At 38.3% G+C, this 19452-nt stretch overlaps 1 protein-coding gene across 2 annotated transcripts in view; it reads left to right on the top strand.

Moving 5' to 3' along the window:
- The window catches only part of vcan (versican), a 169070-nt gene that overhangs the window by 110666 nt on the left and 38952 nt on the right, over nt 1–19452 (top strand). For both annotated transcript variants that reach the window (XM_008103007.3, XM_062972276.1), the window contains 2 exons: nt 5549–5707; nt 9190–9272. In XM_008103007.3, the coding sequence (XP_008101214.2) occupies nt 5549–5707; nt 9190–9272 (242 nt within the window). The remainder of the gene's footprint in view (nt 1–5548; nt 5708–9189; nt 9273–19452) is intronic.

Genomic DNA, 19452 nt, shown 5'->3' with positions numbered 1-19452 from the left:
CCATGGCCAAGTCAGACTTTCTAAGGTACGGGCGCAGCTGGTGCACAAGTTTTAATTGTGTGAATGCTCCCCTGGCCATTGCTGGGACCTGGGGTTCCAGGCTCAGCAATGATTCCAGGAGAATTCCCAAGCTGCGAACCTGCGTCTCCAGGAGGAGTGTGACCCCACCTAACACAGGCTGTAACCCTATGCCCTGTTCAGCCTTATGACTAACCACGAGGATCTCTGTCTTGTCTGGATTCAATTTCAATTTGTTTGCCCTAATCCAGTCTGACACAGTGGCCAACAGCCTCCTTAGTGACAGGTGGGAAGGAGTGACAGAGCTGGACATCATCTGCGGAAAGATGACACCGCACCCCAAAACTCCGGATGATCTTTCCCAGCAGCTTCATGTAGATGTATTCACCAGCACAAAAACATGGGGGACAGTACCGAACCCTGCATCAGCCCACAAGACAATGGTTGTGGGGCCGAGCAGGTGTCCCCCAGTGACACCATCTGGGAACGACCTTCCAGGAAGGACCGAAGCCACTGCAAAGCAGTACCTCCGAGACCCATCCCTGCAAGATGCCCCAGAAGGATACCGTGATCGATGGTATTGAAGGCCGCTGAGAGGTCCAGCAGAACCAGCAGGGACACATTCCCCCTGTCCATCTCCCGGCGTAGATCATCTAAAGCGACCAAGGCTGTCTTGGTACCATGCCCTGGCCTGAAGCCAGACTTTGCCAGATCTAGATAATCAGTGTCTACCAAGAATGCCTGGAGTTTTGCGGCCACCACACATTCCACGACCTTGCCCAAAAAGGGGAGATTGGAAATAGGCCAATAGCTGTCCAATTGAGTGGGGTCCAGTGATGGCTTTTTCAAGCCAATTTAAGGCTTGCTGGAAATATGCCTTCCCGAAGGGAAACATTCACCACCACCTTCACCCACTTGGCCAAACCCCCTCTGGCTTCCTTCACCAAGGCTAGACTCCCTTTCATGATTCAAATTGACACCCACATAAGTACTTGCATGTAGTTTATGCAAGGATTTGTCAAATATTTTCTAAGGGTTTTCCCTGGCAGCACAATGGCACTGGTTAGTTACTGGTGTGCCAAGAAAATAATCCCATTAATGATTTCTAGCTAGGTTGGGTGATGTAAAAAATATGCTATTTTATATAGCTTTGCATTTTAAAATACATACATTGTATGTAGTTTTAAATTCTATTACATAAGGTATTCACCAGCACAAAAGTCATGTATAAATATATATAATAATATTCTTAAAACAAATATAGTGATTGTCAGTAGTCAGGTCTGACAGTATGTTCCATCCCAAAGTCCATCTCCAGAGGCATTTGGAACAACTCAAAAGAATATTGGGATTTTAGCAAAATGCCTGCTTGCAAGTGACACAAACCAATTAAAAAATGATCCAGTTCCAAGCTTCATGTTTGCTTCTCTTTAGCAGAGATAATTTTAGGGTTGGTACAAATGCTTCATTACTGTGCATTCTTATCAGTATTATCCGTCATGCAAGGACATACAATGTGCATTTCATTATTTTATGTTCCAGTTTTACAGCTGCCTTCAGCAAATAAGATCTTATGTTTATTATAATTTTGTCCTTTAGGGATATATAATAATAATTTGGCTAGTCTTCATCTCTTTTGAGGTAGCACATCAGCTTTACATCTGTGAACAGAATAATGAGAATTCTTTTCTTCCATGGTGGTTTTCAGTAATTGGTTCTTCCAGACCACATTGCTGAAATGAGCAACTCAAAAATGTTTTAATGAAGGCAGTGGGAGGGAAAAATGCAGGAGGCACTTCCATATTAGATCCTACCAATCCACCTGGATTTAATTTTTCTTTCTACTTATAATGTACGTTCCTTGCAGCCGTGTGCTAAAATCAAACTCGCACACCCTGGCTCAGCTAAAGTTATTCATGAAACTAGTGGAACAGAGTCAAACTAACTCTATTTTCTGTTTCAGTGAGGCTCATATTCAAATTAAAGTAAACTGACTGTGCACCTTATCCATGTGTCTGATCTCTTCCCATTTAAAAATAAAGATTTGGAGATGTCTAATTTGTATATGGAAAAACGAGAGCAAAAGTAGATTTGGTGAATTTTACACTGATTTGATTTATTTCTATACAGGGCTCCTCTAAATGGGAATAATATGTTGAGACATTGTGATGTTTCTTAGGGCTTTAAAAAGTAAAAGTATCTAAATGATGCTTCTGTTTTCCCAAACTATTTCCCAGCACCAGCTGCAGTATTGTATTCCCTCCTTAAAGTGGATTTCTCATATATTTCATTAATTCTTCACATTTCCTTTTTAACTTATGATTATTTTCTTAGAGCTATGGTGTTGTTGTCCATCAGTCTATCAGTGAAGTGGTTATAATATTATTACTCTAAGAAAAAGTAATTCTCAGTGTCTCATTTTTTAAAACCAACTTTTGGAACAGCTCTAGAAAGTAGAAACTACTAAAAACAGCCAATACAAAGAATGTAATTAGTGGATGTGGAAGTGACATTGGCAAAACCCTAAGGAGCTATATTGTGAAAAGTCATGCATCTTTATACCAGTCTGGAAGCACACACTCTTAAAATCAGTGGAAAGTTATTGCTGGTTATTTGGATAAATTTAATTATTACATATTCATCCTTGCAATTGGTGAGTTATGATGATTCCTTGTATTGAAGCTTGTTAACAAAACCTTAAATACAAGTATAGTTCTTTTGGCTTTTAACTGGTATTGACAGGGTTGTTCACCCTCCCCCATTCCATATGTAATGTGGTGTCTGGCATCTGGTGCGGCAGAATTCACTTTCTGCTTTCTAACACTAATAGTTAAGGATATGCATTTGGAAAACATACGTGCAGTGGCTCTAATCCAAAAAAGCTATATATAAATGTTGACTTCTTTGAAGATTTAACAGCCACAACTCCTTCTGTTGAAGTGGCAGCCTATGCACTTTTCCGATTAGGATATCCCTTGCTTCTAAAACAGTGAGAGCCTGTTACTGTCATAAAACCTTCCAAGACCAATATAGCTGTAGCCTGTGGATATATATGGCAAATACTTTGGTCTATGATGTTTATCAGCATTTGGAGGTGTTACTTTAATATGATTGCTCCCAGAAGTCCCAAGCCAACATATGAGTGGCAGCTGACAGTTTCCATGTCAGTGGGTTGTAGTGTGAAGTTCAGAGAAGCTATTCATGGAGTTGAGCCATGTCTCCTCTCCAAAATAGGTCTGATGACATGTAAGTTACTATTTGTCATAGGTCTATAGATTTATTGAGTTCAAGCTTCTGGTTGCATTATGTTTTTTTGGTCCCTGCAATGATGTGCATTTATTTTCCAAACATGGACATTACATCAACAAATCTGGCCATCGGGTCAACAAAACCTAGCTCAATAAAGCGTTGAGATGTACAATTGCAAAAAGAGAACATTAACATAAATGTTGTACACAGTCAATTTGGGTGTGTTTGTATGCATACTTGAGCTTCTTTTTCTTTTTCTTTGGACTGTCTTGTCTTTGGATGCTTCTGTTTGATTTCTGTTCTGTTTGAAATTTGTTCTGCACCTAACCCACTGCCCCGACCCTGTGATATGTTGTTTGCATTACCCCTCACCCATTCCTTTATAATTGACTAGCTTTGCCCGGTCACGCGTTGCTGTGGCTTATGGGAATCATTTTTTGACCAGGTAGAATAGCAGTGAATAGCCTTGCAGCCTCAAAACCTGGCCATTTTCTGGAGTAGCTGGAGCAACACCCTCAATCAAAGAGCCGCTTTGAAGCCTGGCTACTTCCTTTGTAGGGGGATCATTGTTTGACCAGACTGAATTGCACTGAATAGTCTTGCAGCTTAAAAGCCTGGCTGCTTTCTACATAGGGCATCCTTGCTAGGCCAGGTTGAATGGGACGGAGTAACCTCATGGCTTCAAAGCCTGGGGGTTTTTCACCTAGGGGAAATCTTGGTTGGCCAGGTTGAATAGCATTTAATGGCCTTGCAGTTTAAAGCCTGACTGCTTCCTGCCTGGGGGAATCCTTTGTTGGGAAGTGTTAGCTGGCCTGATTGTTTCCTTTCTGGAATTCCCAATTTCCTTGTTTTCAGAGTGTTGCTCTTTATTTACTGTCCTGGTTTTAGAGATTATATTGTTCTGTATTATTATACCACAGTAATTATTTCATATTATATTTATAATCTTATATGATACGCTTAGAAGTGGATTATATGAGGCCCCTTCTACACAGCTGTATAAAATCCACACTGAAGTGGATTATATGGCAGTGTGGACTCAAGATAATCCAGTTCAAAGCAGATCATATAAGATTATAAATGGGTAATATAGTACATTGAGTCTACACTGCCATATAATCCAGTTCAAATCAGATAATCTGTATTTTATAGGCAGTGTGGATCAGGCCTAAGTGCGCTCTGCCTCTGCCCTGGGCACCATTTTGGCTGAGGGAGTTGCTAGGATATGAAGGGGGTGGGGCTAAAGGCAGCGGGGGGGGGGGGGGAGGCTAAAGGCAGCAGAACCTGCCTTTCTAACTGGCAGTTAGGGGAAGAAAGGCTCTTCTTCATCCTCTGTAATTTGGACTATTTTCCTATGTTTTTTTGATTGAAAGACATATTTTGGATGACTATGTCTTTTGTGGCCAAATTTGGTGTGATTTGGTTCAGTAGATTTATTGTTTATACCATAGTAAAATGAACATTACATTTTTATATATATAGATTAGGTCCTTTCTAGTACTCCTGACCATTGGAGCCCGATGGAGTTTCGATGTGCTACTTATCCAACATTCTGTATTATCCGACATTCTGTATTATCCAACGCAGTCTGCCTCCCCCCCGGATCCACAACTGTTTCTCTAGCCAGCAATGCGCAACAGGCCAACATGACCAACAACAACACAAGTGCAGCCATACAAGTGGCAGACTTGTTGTAAAACATGATGTTTTGGTGCTTAATTTGTAAAATCATAACATAATTTGACATTTAATAGGCTTTTCCTTAACCCCTCCTTTTTATCCAACATTTTAACTTATCCAACATTTTGCCAGCCTGTTTATGTTGGATAAGTGAGACTCTACTTGTATATATATAATTTAATGTGTTTTATCATGGTTTTCGTATTTTATGATGTTTTATTTTATTTAAATTTCTTTTTCATTATTAGTCTTATATTGTTGGCTGTCATTTTGTTTATTAAGTTACAGTTTTGTTTTATATTGTCTAATATGCCTTGTTTTGATGTATACGTTTTTGTATAGTTTTCTTTGGCACTGAATGGTTGCCATATGTTTGGAAACAGTCCTGAGTCCCTTCAGGGAGAAAGGGCGGTCTATAATTAAATAATAATAATAATAATAATAATAATAATAATAATAATAATAATAATAATAATTCCTCTTCCTCTTCTTCCTCTACCACCTCCTCCTCCTCTTTCTGGACACTGGCATATTCATTTGGTAGCTTTGAGCTTTGCTAACCTGTGTTTAATTATAAAAGTTCTGTGCTTGGTTGTTTCAGACACTGAAACCTGTGATTATGGGTGGCACAAATTCCAAGGGCAGTGCTACAAATACTTTGCCCATCGGCGGACATGGGATGCAGCTGAGAGAGAATGCCGCCTCCAGGGAGCCCATCTGACAAGCATCCTCTCCCATGAAGAACAGATCTTTGTGAACCGTACGTGGCATTTTAATCCAATACAGTGCTTAAAGACGCAACCCACTAGGCCTCTAAGGATTTTCTTTATATATAGTTTTCAAAAATGTGTTCTATCATTTATCCTTTTATGAGGGGACCTCTTGTCCTTGACTACTTTGTTCCTTCATTCCTACTCCATGGTCTGTTGTATTCATTAGTTGGGATGGGCAAAATTGCTGATCTTTGAAAGTGTTTGTATTTTACGATCATAAAGAATTTGGTTCATGAGTAAAAGAGATTAAGAGAAAACCAAAGTAAGGTGTTTTCTTCTGAATGTTCAGCCCCCTGTTTAGACAATCTCATCTCCAGACAATTTAGAAATACTATTCCTTACAAGCAAAACAGTATCAGTTACTTTATATTCTCTGAAGAGTAGTTGACATTTGTTTCAGTCTCGGGTGATTCTTGAGGGGAAAGGTAACATTCCAGACTAATGCACATAAGGTTTGTTTCCAAATACCCTTCATTAGCAGTACTAATATTTGGGTTACATGTTCAGTGCCTGAATATGTTCTTGGAAAAAAGACATCATTTCTCCATGTCAGACCTGGGTAGCCTTCTGCAAATCCTCTGGGTTGTTAATTTTTTTTGTTTGCGGGTTGCCACCTTGAGCCTTTCAAATGTTTCTGAGCATTTTTATGATGTCATCGAGAAGGACAGTCCTTGAACAGATCAGTTCACACTATGGCACATCTGAATATTGTAGGTAATGAAGAAAAATATTGGTAATAGGTTTCATTTACAAAGCCTTCTGCCACTCCTTGGCCAAGATTAAACTCTTATCTTGTGCTTCCTTTGAATCTGAAGCTTTATCTGATCCACTCTGCAAATGTTTTAAATCAGATGCAGACAGCATAACTGCAGTCATTTTTTTTGGCCCCCACTGATTTGTGCCATGTTCGTGGTTAAACCCATCCACACCCTTGCTCTGAAACAAGATTTCCTTTCATAGCACTCTTGGAAGCCCCTTTGAAGCTCATTACCATGATAAAAAAGACATACATTCCTTGCATGCTTTGTTTTCTTGTGGAAATTCACTTTTTGATAATGGAAAGTGGAATTCCATTTCTGAATGCTGATGCAGTACCAAAGTTCACCAGCACTCAGCAACTAGTGAGTTTAGAACAGTGGTTCTCAACCAGTGGTCTGCAAGAAACAGAAAACCTGAATTGAAGCAGCATGGCTGTTGAAGAAGGGGCCCTGCAGGCATATCCCCCCCCACACACACACACTTCTTCTCCTGCTGGCCCTCCCCTCCTTCATCCCAAAAAGAGCCCTGGCTCCTATTAGCACCTGGCCTCAGAGTGCTCCTCTCCCACTGGCCCAGCCAAAGGTAGACAAAAGCACTCACATGCTTCCTTCCCTTCCCTCCTTGCGAGGAGCCAATGATGATGGAGCTATACCTGCAGTGACCTGCAGGCTTTGGTTGCCTCCTCCTTGCAACCCAGCCTGTGAACAGGACTTCCTTTCTTGCCTCAAGAGCAGATAAGGAATGAAGGATACAACCCCCCTCCAATTGCCCAATGTTGGATCCTCCCTTCCTTACTTGCTCTTGAGAAGGCTGTTGATGTCAGAGCCCAGTTTGCAATCTCCTCCTTGCAACCCGGTTCCCCACCACCTGGACCTGCAAATGAGGCTCTAGTAGCAGCAGCTTCAAACCCAGGCAAGGAAGAAAAGATCTGATGCCCCCCTTTCCACCCCTTCCTTTTGCCCAGTGTTGTACCCTTTCTTTCTTGCCTGCTTTTTAGGAAGTTTCTGCCAGAGCCCCATTTTCAGTCTCCTCCTTACAACCCAGATCCTTGGTCCTGCAAGGAATGAAGGATCCAACATCAAGCAAAAAAAAAAAAAAAAAAAAAAAAAAAAAAAGGGGGGGGGTAAGAATGGCAGTGTTGGATCCTTCCTTCCTTGGGCTCCTGTTAGATCTCAGGCTTCAAGAGCCATTCTGGGAGTTTACTACTATGAAGAACCAGACTATTATTACTCAGTGCCACAACATGTGCTTGGTACTGAACAGTAGTATCAGTCCAAGGATTTCCCACTTAGTGAAAGAAATGCAAGCTTAAAAATCACATTTTGTATTAAGTCTCATTATGATGTTTTGTATTTATCTCAGAAAATAAAAAAAATGTATATGTAAATATTTATATGATGATCAAGTTATTTAAAAGTGATTTTGTTTATTTGTGTGTTGATGAGGAGAGGGGTTAATTGATCTTGATGGTCCATGATGTATTCAATTTTTGCCTCAGTGGTTCATGGTCTCTAAAAGGTTGGGAACCACTGGTTTGGAAACTAGGCCTTTTGTTAAAGAAACGGGAAGTGAACAGTAAGAAATTCTGGGTGATTTTCTATATACAAAAGGCCCAGCAAAAATGTCTCCTTCTCCCTAAATAAAGCCTGTAAATATTTTGTGAATCATCTTGATTTCTATTACAGTTTGGTTATAATTTTACTATTATGAATTTCTGGCTCCCAATCAAACCTTGGAAAGTTGCTTTTCAAAAATAATTCATTCAATGACTCCTGATGGTGTCTAAAATGTAACCCATTTCTACACCTCTTCATCATAATGTTAAGTCATTATGTTAATTGTTGCATTGTATTTTATCTTTCCATTACTTTCTGTTACTTTTGGGTTGGATTTAGGTAGTGGTGTTTTATTCAGCAGGGTTGCCAAGTCCATTCAAACCAGTTTTAAAATTTTTGGGGGTTCTTCAAACTATCTGTTGTGGGGTGGAAAATGAAACATTTTGCTGCACCATCTTCTCTAAGATGCACTTTGATTCATTTTCGATTGCCTTTTCCAATAATAGCAGCAACAGCAAGTCAAAAGCTTTCTTGGACACCCCTAGTGTTCTTGCAGCAGTGTGCACTATTGGAAAAGACTAAGGAAGAGGAGACTAGGGAGTCTGCTGCTAAATATAGGGAGGGTCATCCAGAGAATGCTTGGCCCTGATCCTTCCCATCCTTGGTGCTGGAGAGAAGTGCACATCTACACACATTTTTCCAGTAATGAATCATACAATTAAAAATATATAGTTAACATGTACACATTTTGCCAAAATAATAGGCAGAACCAGTTAATTCTTTTTTAATGTTACCACTGAACTTAGGATTGACATAAAACTGGAGCATTTCCTGTTAAAATTATGCCAAATTTTGTCTTCATGCTTCTTTCCTTGAAAATATGATTTGTTACAATTAGTTGCAAAAAAGCAACAAAATGACACACTTTCCCTAAATTGTATTACTAAAATTAAAGACATTTGTGCCTGTTTGTAAAAACCTTTAAATAACTGTCTGAAAACTAAAAGCTCTGCAAATATATATGTGAAACAATTCCGAGGAACACACAGGAAACCTGATTCATTCCATAAAAATGCCTTCATTTGGAGACAGTACCCTTTTATGGGATTGTTTGCTGTTTTCTTAAAAACTCCCTTGTTCTTTCCCTTGTCTAGGCTTAGGACATGACTACCAGTGGATTGGCTTGAATGATAAGATGTATGAAAGTGACTTCCGCTGGACTGATGGCAGTGTACTGGTAAGAGACCTATAAAAGATATCTGGAAACTATTTTTATAAGTGTGACATTGCTTTTAAGAAAGGAAAATAGGTCAGACTGCAGGAACAATGGAAAGATGTGATCTAGCTAGATATAATGCAGTGCTGCCTCCCCTTCATAATGGAAAGATGCCTATTTTTTCTTTCATTTAAAATCCACAGCATGAAATAATAATGCCAGGATCAGTCTGGTTTTGAACTTCTTGTAGCATCACATTTATAATGTTTGTAGACAACTTCAATAATTTTCATCCCACTTCCTTGGCACTAAACAACTTCTCTTTTTTCAAATTGTAATCTGACTGTAACCCACCCCCTCCCTTAACTCTTTATTGTGTAGCTCATCCATGTCAATTCAGAAGCAGGTCCAGCTGAATTAAATGGGGCTTACTCCTCAGACAGTTGGTGTAGGATTGAAAGCTCAGTAGTTGTGCTGAAGCTAGGGAGTGACAGAATATTAGCAGATATTTTAATATGTGACAAAAATGTGTTTCCTTTACTGTTGAGAAACCATGGTAATGAGAGACTGGGGCCATGTACCTGTTGACTGGCACAACCATGTCAACATGAGTAGCAGTAGAGTAGCACTAGAAGCCAGCAGGTACAATGACTACTGTGGGGAGGTGAGTAGGAACAACGGTGGAAACCATTCCCACTAGAAGAGAAACCTACCATACTTATTCTCAAGTACCTCAAGAGATGCCAGGCACCTACCTGCACTGATAGAGATAGCTTTTGCTAGTGTCCACCTGCTGTCTTTATGCTCATGAAAGTGCTCACAGAAGAATGGAGATTGTTCTTTAATATTGACACTATGATGGCATCCTGTGGACAGGAGGCTAGCTTAAATATGCAGACCAGGTTGTGTCTTGCTGACCCTGCACACCTGCCCTTCCTCTGCTACCTGAGGCTGCTGTGTGAAAAGTACAAGCTAAATAAAACAGCTTACTTGGCAGGACCTTTGGTTGCAATTTGATCTAAGCTGGAATCCATTATTCCCAAATAGTTTATAGCCAGTTGAATGGCCATGGATGCCATGGTTAAGAATCTTATTTCTTTTTAAATCATTAGGAATCCAGAAAAAGCTTTTGGTCCATGTGTTGTAGGTAAATAGAGGCAAGGATCCATTTTGCATGTGGCACGTGGCAGTTTCAGAAAGAACTTACTGAATAATTTGTCTTGATTACTGCTCCAGGTTCTTTTAGAGTATTTTTGAGGAGGGAGAGAGTTGCCCCTCTCCTTTATGAAAGGATGCTCTTTGCTACACTTAGACAGGAAATGAAATGGACAAGTGGACTTTGTCTTTCTCACTTTGTTGGGGTACTTTATGGCTGGAACTAATGTGCTTTATTATACCTAAAGGCACAGGTTTGTTTGTTTTTTTGGAGCATTTCAAGAGGGAGCTTGTTAATACCCTCATTACCCTATTTATCTTCTCCACCACACAACCATTAGTGATCAAATGAATTCTAATGCCTCACTCCTATTTGCAAGATCAGCTTGTTTTCAAACTATTCAATACTAAGTATGTGATAAACCTCAGTGCCTGAGAGTGAAGAACCACATGACACCAACTTCCAGACTCTAGGAAATTAAATCCTAATTCGGGTTTGTGATGTTAAATGTTAGTTTTCACTTGGGGAAGAAGAAGAGAAAGCATTTTGTGAACAGGATAAAGCCAGCTGCCAGAAGACCTCTTTTTGATTTATACCCACCTCATTTTCCCTGTTTTCTTTTTAAACCACTTCCCTTTATGGAAACAGTCTAGGTCTTTCTTGAACTCATTGTACTCATTGTTGCAATAGCTTTACAATGTAAATGATTCCTTAAGTTTATCTGCCTCTGTGTGAAACAGTTTCATTTCATTTCTCTACTTGTTCTTTGTATTCTGTTTCCATTATTGTACCTGATTTCAGCCATTTATGGATTTGCCCATTAAAGAAATATTACTTACTCCACATAACACCCTGACTACTTATAGAAATGCTTCTTTTAAAAGTGGAATGACTGTGAAACAGTGAATCAGAATGCAAATTTTGAATTCATAAATGCAAGCAAAGTATTTAGCATCCAATTTTTACATTTTTATGATTTTCCAGTACAAATATGTAGTGTTTATATGTCTTGCCTGTTTCAAACCGTTAATAGAAAGAGTTAATAATTCCAACTATCACAACCTTCAGAGAATATGAGTTTGCTTAGTTCAATGATTTTTTTCAAAAACAACTTGGAGATGAAGATGGTTTAGGCCTGTGATATTCAGGAGGTATTCAAGTAAAAGAAATACTATTTGTTTCTTATTGAATTGATATTCCTTTCCACCTAAAATGGTGGGAATAATTTTATGTGGAAAGGCAAGATATAAATTCAATAAATGGATAAAATTTTATTCAAAAGGTCCAACGATAATGAGATTAAAAATAAGACTTAAAATCATATTCAATAACAAACTTTGCTGAAATGCTCTATAAATCTCCTTGTAAGCTGGTTGAAGAACAATAGAGAAGGTCTTGTCTCCTTTGGTGGGGGATTTCAAGATCTTGGGAGGAACCCTCGAGATGTTTCTCTTTCATATTCACACAAAATCTGGCTCTGAGGGCTATCATAGAATTGGAAGTGATCACAAGTGTCTTTGAGTCCAACCTAATACCATGTAAGAATACACATTGAAAGCACTCCTGGCAGGCGATTGAATAAGTATAGAATGGGTGACACCTGGCTTGAAAACAATCCACGTGAAAGGAATCTAGGAATCTTAGTAGACCACACTCTGAACATGAGTCAAAAGTGATGTCTGATGTAGCAACTAAAAAGACAATGGAATTCTGGGATGCATCAATAAGAAATATAATGTTTAGATTGAAGGAAGTAATAGTCCTATATTCTGCTTTGGTCAGACCTCATCTGGAATACTGTGTCCAAACCACAATTCAAGAAGGATAGGGACAAGATAGAACATGTGTAGAGAAGGCTGACCAAAATGGTAAAAGGGTTGACAGCCAGTCCTATGAGGAGCAGCCTATGAAACTGGGTATGTTTAGCTTAGAGAAGAAATAAGAGGGAGTGTGATAGTGACGTTTCAATATTTGAAATGATGTCATATTGAGGAGGGGGCAAGTTTTTTTTTCTCTACAGCAGTGGTTCCAAACCTGTGGGTCCCCAGATGTTTTGGCCTTCAACTCCCAGAAGTCCTAACCACTGGTAAACTGGCTGGGATTTCTGGCAGTTATAGGCCAAAACACCTGGGGATCCACAAGTTCAGAATCACTGCTCTAGAGACTAATAATTGATTCAAATGGCAGGAAAAGAAATTCCACCTAAATGTTTGGAAGAATTTCCTGATGGTAAACTGCCTTGGAATAGGCTGCCTTGGAATGTGGTAGAGTCTCCTTTGTTGAAATTTTAAACAGAGGCTGGCTGGCCATCTATCAGGAACACTTTGATTGCATGTGTCTGATGATATCAAAAAATACTACAATAAATTCATTAAATAAATACCACATAAGAAAGATTTGCTAACACTTGGGGGGGGGGGATAGCAGCAAGTTTAAGAGCAATTGCTTTGTTGTTGTACATTCAATATGTAATTTTCAACTGTAGTCAGATCTTCACATCTGGAAAAACATCATCTTGATTCCACACCACATGAGAAAATAATTCTTTAGAAACATAATTTGATCCAAGGTTATTTATATATTTTTGGACCTTAATATGTGTGTGTGTGTGTGTGTGTGTGTGTGTGTGTGTGTATGCGCGCAATCTTTGTTTTCTCAAATGCAGTTTGTAAAATGTTGGTAATTATCAGTGTCTAGGGATTGAGAGTTTTTTTAACTGATTAAAGATAGCACACTGAAAATAACTTGTGAAAATGAGTCCATAATGGGATACTTTGAGAATGTTTCATGTTCCAGGAAGTCTGTGTGCATCCAAGCCCTGTTCCATATGGCATTCTTGTGATAAAAATTACTTCCACCTGAAATTCCCTTTGGAATCAGACCTTGGAAAAATGAGTTATTTGAAACAGGAGAGCTTCTTTAAGAATATATATTGAAATACATCATATATTTAATCTTTATTCAATGGCAAATTTCCACTTTTCTCCATCCATGTGGTAAACCATGTGGAGGAAGCAGCTATAAGTTATCATAGGAGATCTGGCTTAGATTATCATCATTCTAAATAATGGTTTTGATTAGAAAGAGAGAGCATGTGGTCTTCTGGAAACATCTGCCACCATTCTTGATGTTTGAGCGTGTTGGCAGAGTTGATGGGAGTTGAAGTCCAACAACATCTGGAAGGACATGGATTTCCTAGCCCTGATGGAAACCCTAATTTATCATCAAGTTATATTCAGTGCACCTGGATCCAAACTATTATGAGCCCTAGTTGGATTGGAGACAACAATGGAATACAAAAGATCTCCAAACAGCACTAGGAAATAAATTTTGTCTGACACTTTAGAGAGCCATTGACAGTCGGAGTTGATGTTACTGGGCTAAATGAATGGAAGACTCTGACTCAGTGAATCTAAATTAAATTGAATTGTATGTGAAATAAACCTACAGTACATGGCATGTTATATCTTGGTGAAGTCTGATGTGAGATAAGCACAGATAGGTCATAAACAAATGAGCAAAAAACTGGTATATATGTAGTAATGTAGAAATGTTTTAGGTTTAGGCACTCATATTTAAAAAGCATATATAAAATGAAAAGTATTTTGCTGTGTTAAAGAGGTTATTAGTCAGAATAGTTATCTAGCAAAAATGTAGACTTAAGTACCTAAAATGGCTTTAGGATAACATTTTCTATTTTTTCTTACCTGCATTATGACTACTTATTTAACCCTTTGCACATCAGATCTGAACACAGAGTGAGAATATATATATATATATATATATATATATATATATATATATATACACACACACACACACACACACACACACACACACACACACACACAGAGAGAGAGAGAGAGAGAGAGAGAGAGAGAGAGAGAGAGAGAGGGAGAGAGAGGGAGAGAGAGTAACGATTCCTGGTTTAACACAACCTCACAGTACACCCAAGAGCCAACCTCAAAATCTGACAATGAGAATTCTTGATCAAGGTGCATGGAAGTCAAAATTTCCATCCCTTTTCAGGGAGCAAGTCTGTGGCAAGTACTTGTGATAGAGTTCTTGATTCTGATATTTATTTATTTATTTATTTATTTATTTACAGTATTTATATTCCGCCCTTCTCACCCCGAAGGGGACTCAGGGCGGATTACAATGAACACATATATGGCAAACATTCAATGCCAACAGACAACATTCAGTTTTAGACAGACACAGAGGCATTTTTTAACATCTTTCCAGCTTCACGATTCCGGCCACAGGGGGAGCTGTTGCTTCACCGTCCATTGGTGGCTGTTCTTCCTCTTGAGCAGTTTTATGGTGTTGTAGATTAGTTAAATTAGCCTCCCACATAAAGCGTCCCTAAATTTTCCCTACTTGACAGATGCAACTGTCTTTCGGGGCTGCTCGGTCAACAGCAAGCCGGGGCTATTTTTTTTTTATGGTTGGAGGCTTAACCCGACCCGGGCTTCGAACTCATGACCTCTCGGTCAGTAGTGATTTATAGCAGCTGGTTACTAGCCAGCTGCGCCACAGCCCGGCCCCATCACAACCATCACAACCATCATTGGAAGGAAGGGTGGAAATGTCATCTTGTGTCCCAATTACTAGCTAAATAGATCTCCTTTGCCCAGTCCAACACAGGCATCCTCACACTGAAGCCTTTCAGCTGTTTGGGCTTCTAACTCCCAGAATTCCTGACCAGATTCTACAGAGGTGTTTTCACACTCAGTTGTTGAACCATGGCAGTGATGGGAGCAGAGACCAGACCATCTAGTGGGCCCACATGACCTGGGGAGAGGATGATAGAAGAAGGAGAGTGCCATTCTCTTTTTCCTGTACCGCAGACTGCAGGGAATATGAGATGTCAGGACTGGTCCATGTGAACAGCTAAACTGATTCAAATTAGAATCTGTCCACCTGTTCACATCAACCCTGAAAGGTAATGGTGCTTCAGATAAACTGAAACATTCCCCTATTTCTGTTAAGATAGGTTATAATTGGGCTAACTGGTTTTATCCAGCATTAGGAGCTGGGAGTCCCTGAATGACTTGTGAACATCCAGGACTGATTTTTGAAATGATACAGGAAATGTGGCCCAAAGACATGCCCTATGTTATCTTTCTAAATACAGATTAGCGAGGAATCTGTAACTTTAGATCATGAGGCTCCTTCTTTGGAGGCTTTTAAGCAGAGGCTGGATGGCCATCTGTCAGGGGTGCTTTGAATGCGATTTCCTGCTTCTTGGCAGGGGGTTGGACTGGCTGGCCCATGAGGTCTCTTCCAACTCTACTATTCTATGATTCTATGATTCTATGAATGTGTAACTAGAACGACGGGTACCATAAATAGTTTGGGAATGAAGTTTTGACCTGAAGTTTCATAGTTTGGAGTTGCATTGATTTTTAGCTAGAATCAGCAGGAATTAACACTGCAACAAATATTCAAGGATGTCTATATGACCTACAGTGATAAGACAGCAGTCTAAATCTGAACTTCTGCATACAAAGAATGTAATTTGAACAATAAAATAAAAATACAACCTCTTTGGGGTTGAACAATTCATCATATGAAGTAGTCTAATTTCTCATGAAAATGTATTTCTAGTGTTTATTCAATTAATTAACCAGGATATGTTGGAGATGTTTCCTATCATCTTGTCGTCCTCTGTTAGCTGTCATATTGTTTTTTTTAAAATGGTTTTTATTAAACTTTTATGAGTTACAGAAGGATCAGAGAGGGAGGGGGGAGGGGAAGTTGGGGGATCTATAGGGATGATGGTGTGGGGTTGACGAATATGATTCAGGGAGGGGGGTACGGGAATGGGGTAAGGGTAACAGCTGAGAGGGAAGGATCTCTATCAGGGATGTTGGGGAGGGGAGAGGGGGGGGGGAGATAAACTTCCGATCTTTTCACTTCCTGTACGTTTCCTGTCTTAGGACGCTGGTTCTTGCATGTAGTAATCTAGAAGTGTCCAATTCGTTTCTTTCATTGGTCTTCCGTTAACCTTTTTCAGCAAGTACGTCAATCTGTCCATGTTTTTGATGTCCATTAATTTCTCCAGCCATGCTTCTTTGGTGAGATTCTTCCCTTCTTTCCAGTTTTTGGCTACTACTGTTCTCGCTGCAGTGATGGCATAAATAAAAATTTTCTCTTTATTGATTTCCCCTGTTTCCGAGTTCAAGTCTTTTTTATTTTTAAAGTTATATAGTCCTAATAAGAAATATTCTGGTTTGCATTCAAAATTTACTTTAAAGATTTTTTTACATTCTCTGTGAATTATCGACCAGAAGTTTTTAATAACCTTACAACTCCACCACATGTGGAAGTATGAGCCCACCTGTTTTTTACAATGCCAACAGAGATTGTTTCTATCTTTATACATAGATCCTATTTTTTTTGGCGTTAGATACCACCTGTGAACAATTTTTAGCCAGTTTTCCTTCAGCTCAATTGAATAGCATATTTTAGTATTTTTATTCCAGATGGTATTCCATTCATCTATTGTTATCGCTCTGCCTACATTCCTGGACCAATTTAACATTGAGTCCTTAATTATATCCTTTTCCGTATTCCATTCTAATATTTTATTGTAAATTAATGTTATGATTTTTTTTCCCTTTTGAGTAAGTTATCCCAGAAATTCGTATTTATATTAAATCCAATTACTTTATCTTTTTTATAGCATTCTTTTATTTGATAGTATTGAAGCCATGTAATATTTATATACTTTTTTTGAATTTCCTTCCAATCTTTTACTGGTGGTGGTTCTCTTGTAATACTTTCTTTTTTAATGATATCTTTGTATGTCGGCCAATTCTGCCATCCTAATAGTCTGCGCTGACTTGCTTCCAGAGGCGAAAACCATAGGGGGGTTTTCCTATATAAGTATCGTTTATATTTTTCCCAGATTGCGATTAAGGCAGATCTAATAAAATGATTTCCAAATTCTTTGTCAATTTTCCTCTTATCTTGCCATAGGTATCCGTGCCAGCCCCATCGTAAGTTATATCCTTCTATAGTTAGTAATTTGATTTTTTCCAATTTTACCCAGTCTATTATCCATTCTAGTGCACAAGCATCATGGTATAATTGTAAATTTGGTAAGTCAAAGCCCCCCCTTTCTTTTGGAGTGGTCATTGTTGTAAATTTTACTCTGGGTTTCTTATTTTGCCAAATGAATTTATTTATTTCCCGATTCCAATCCGTAAATATTTTTTTACCTCTGATAATGGGGATATTGCGAAACAGGTATAGTAATTTAGGAAGGATATTCATTTTGATTATCGCTATTCTGCCCAAAAGTGATAGTTTTAAATTTTTCCAGCTATCTAGGTCTTTTTTAATCTCATGCCATTTTGCTCCGTAATTTAATTCCAGAAGTTGGTTGTTTCTACTTGTAATCCATATACCTAAGTATTTGATTTTTTTGACAGTTTCCAGGCCCGATATATCCTTTAACTCCTCTTGTTTTTTTTTTTTGATATATTCTTTGTAAGTATTACTGTTTTTTTCCTATTGATTTTGAAACCCGCCAATGCACCATATTCTTCAATCATTTTTAGCCAATCTTTAATATTCTCTCTTGGGTTTTCAACTATACAAATCACGTCATCTGCAAAGGCACGGACTTTAACCTCTTGCTTGTCAATTTTTATACCCTTCAGATTTTCTGCTTTCTTAATCGATCTCATCAAGACTTCTAAAGTAAATATGAAAATAAGGGGGGAAAGTGGGCATCCCTGCCTTGTTCCTTTTTGTATTTCAAATTTGTCAGTATATAGACCATTTACTTTAATTTTTGCCAGTTGGTTTGAGTAGATTGCATTTATCCCGTTTTGGAATTGAGTCCCCATATCTAATTCTATAAATAATAATTTGAAAAATTCCCAATTGACGTTGTCAAAGGCTTTCTCTGCGTCTAATGCTAAGAAGCCCACTTCTCGCTGGTGATTTTGGTCAAAATATTCTATTGCGTCGAGAATTATTCTTATATTGTCTTTAGTACTCCGATTGGGTAGAAAGCCTGCCTGATCTTCTGTAATCCAATCTTTTAAGAAGTTTGTGAATCTCTCTGCGAGTATTTTGGTATAGATTTTATAATCATTATTTAATAGTGATATGGGCCGGTAGTTCCTTACATTGCTCGAGTCTGTTCCGTCTTTATGTATCAAGATTATTTCAGCTTGTTTCCAAGATTCTGGGATTCGTCCCTCGCTAATGGCTCTGTTCATAATTTTTTTTAAAAATTGCAGTATTTCTTCTTGCTCAATTTTGTAAAATTCGGCTGTAAAGCCGTCTGGGCCTGGGGCTTTGCCTAGTTTTAATTTTTGAATTGCTTTTTAATCTCTTCTATGGTGATTTCTTGATTTAATTTTGATCTTTGGTCATCTGTTATTTTTTGTAGTTTTTGACTGCAAATATATTTAGTTATTTCCTCTGGATTGATTTCATCTTTTTCGTATAATTTTTTATAATATTCTTCAAATTCCGTTTTAATTTCGTCATCTGTGAATACATCTTTTTCCTTTGTACTGATTTTTATAATTTGTTGTTTGTTTTTCTTTTTTCTAATTATTCTGGCCAGCCATTTCCCCGGTTTATTAGCATTTTCAAAAGCATTTTGTCGTGCCCATTTTAATTGGTTCGCAATAGATTCTAACTGTAAATTTGTCTTTTCTTTTTGTAATAATTTTATTTTTTTTAATATATCTCCTTCTTGGGGGTTTGCTTTTGATTTTTGTTCAAGTTTGTCTATTTCTCCTTGTATTGTTAGTAATTTTTGGTTCTTAGTTTTATTATTTCTTGATTTTTGTTGTATAAAGAAGCCTCTCACCACCGCCTTATAGGTGTCCCAGACGGTTTGAGGGGCAACATTTTCCTTATCATTTAATTGGAAATATTCTTTAGTTATCTGTTTTAGCTTTTCTATATCTTTTTCCTGCTTGATCAAATTATTGTCCAATTTCCAACTTACCATATTTTTTCTCTTATTGATTGTCATGGTTATAGGGCAGTGATCAGAGAGATCTCTTGCCTGTA

The sequence above is a fragment of the Anolis carolinensis genome, chromosome 2 (assembly GCF_035594765.1).
Source record: "Anolis carolinensis isolate JA03-04 chromosome 2, rAnoCar3.1.pri, whole genome shotgun sequence".
Lineage (NCBI taxonomy): Eukaryota > Metazoa > Chordata > Lepidosauria > Squamata > Dactyloidae > Anolis > Anolis carolinensis.
Note: the sequence above shows the minus strand (reverse complement) of the source record. Positions and strands in the feature narration are given on the sequence as shown.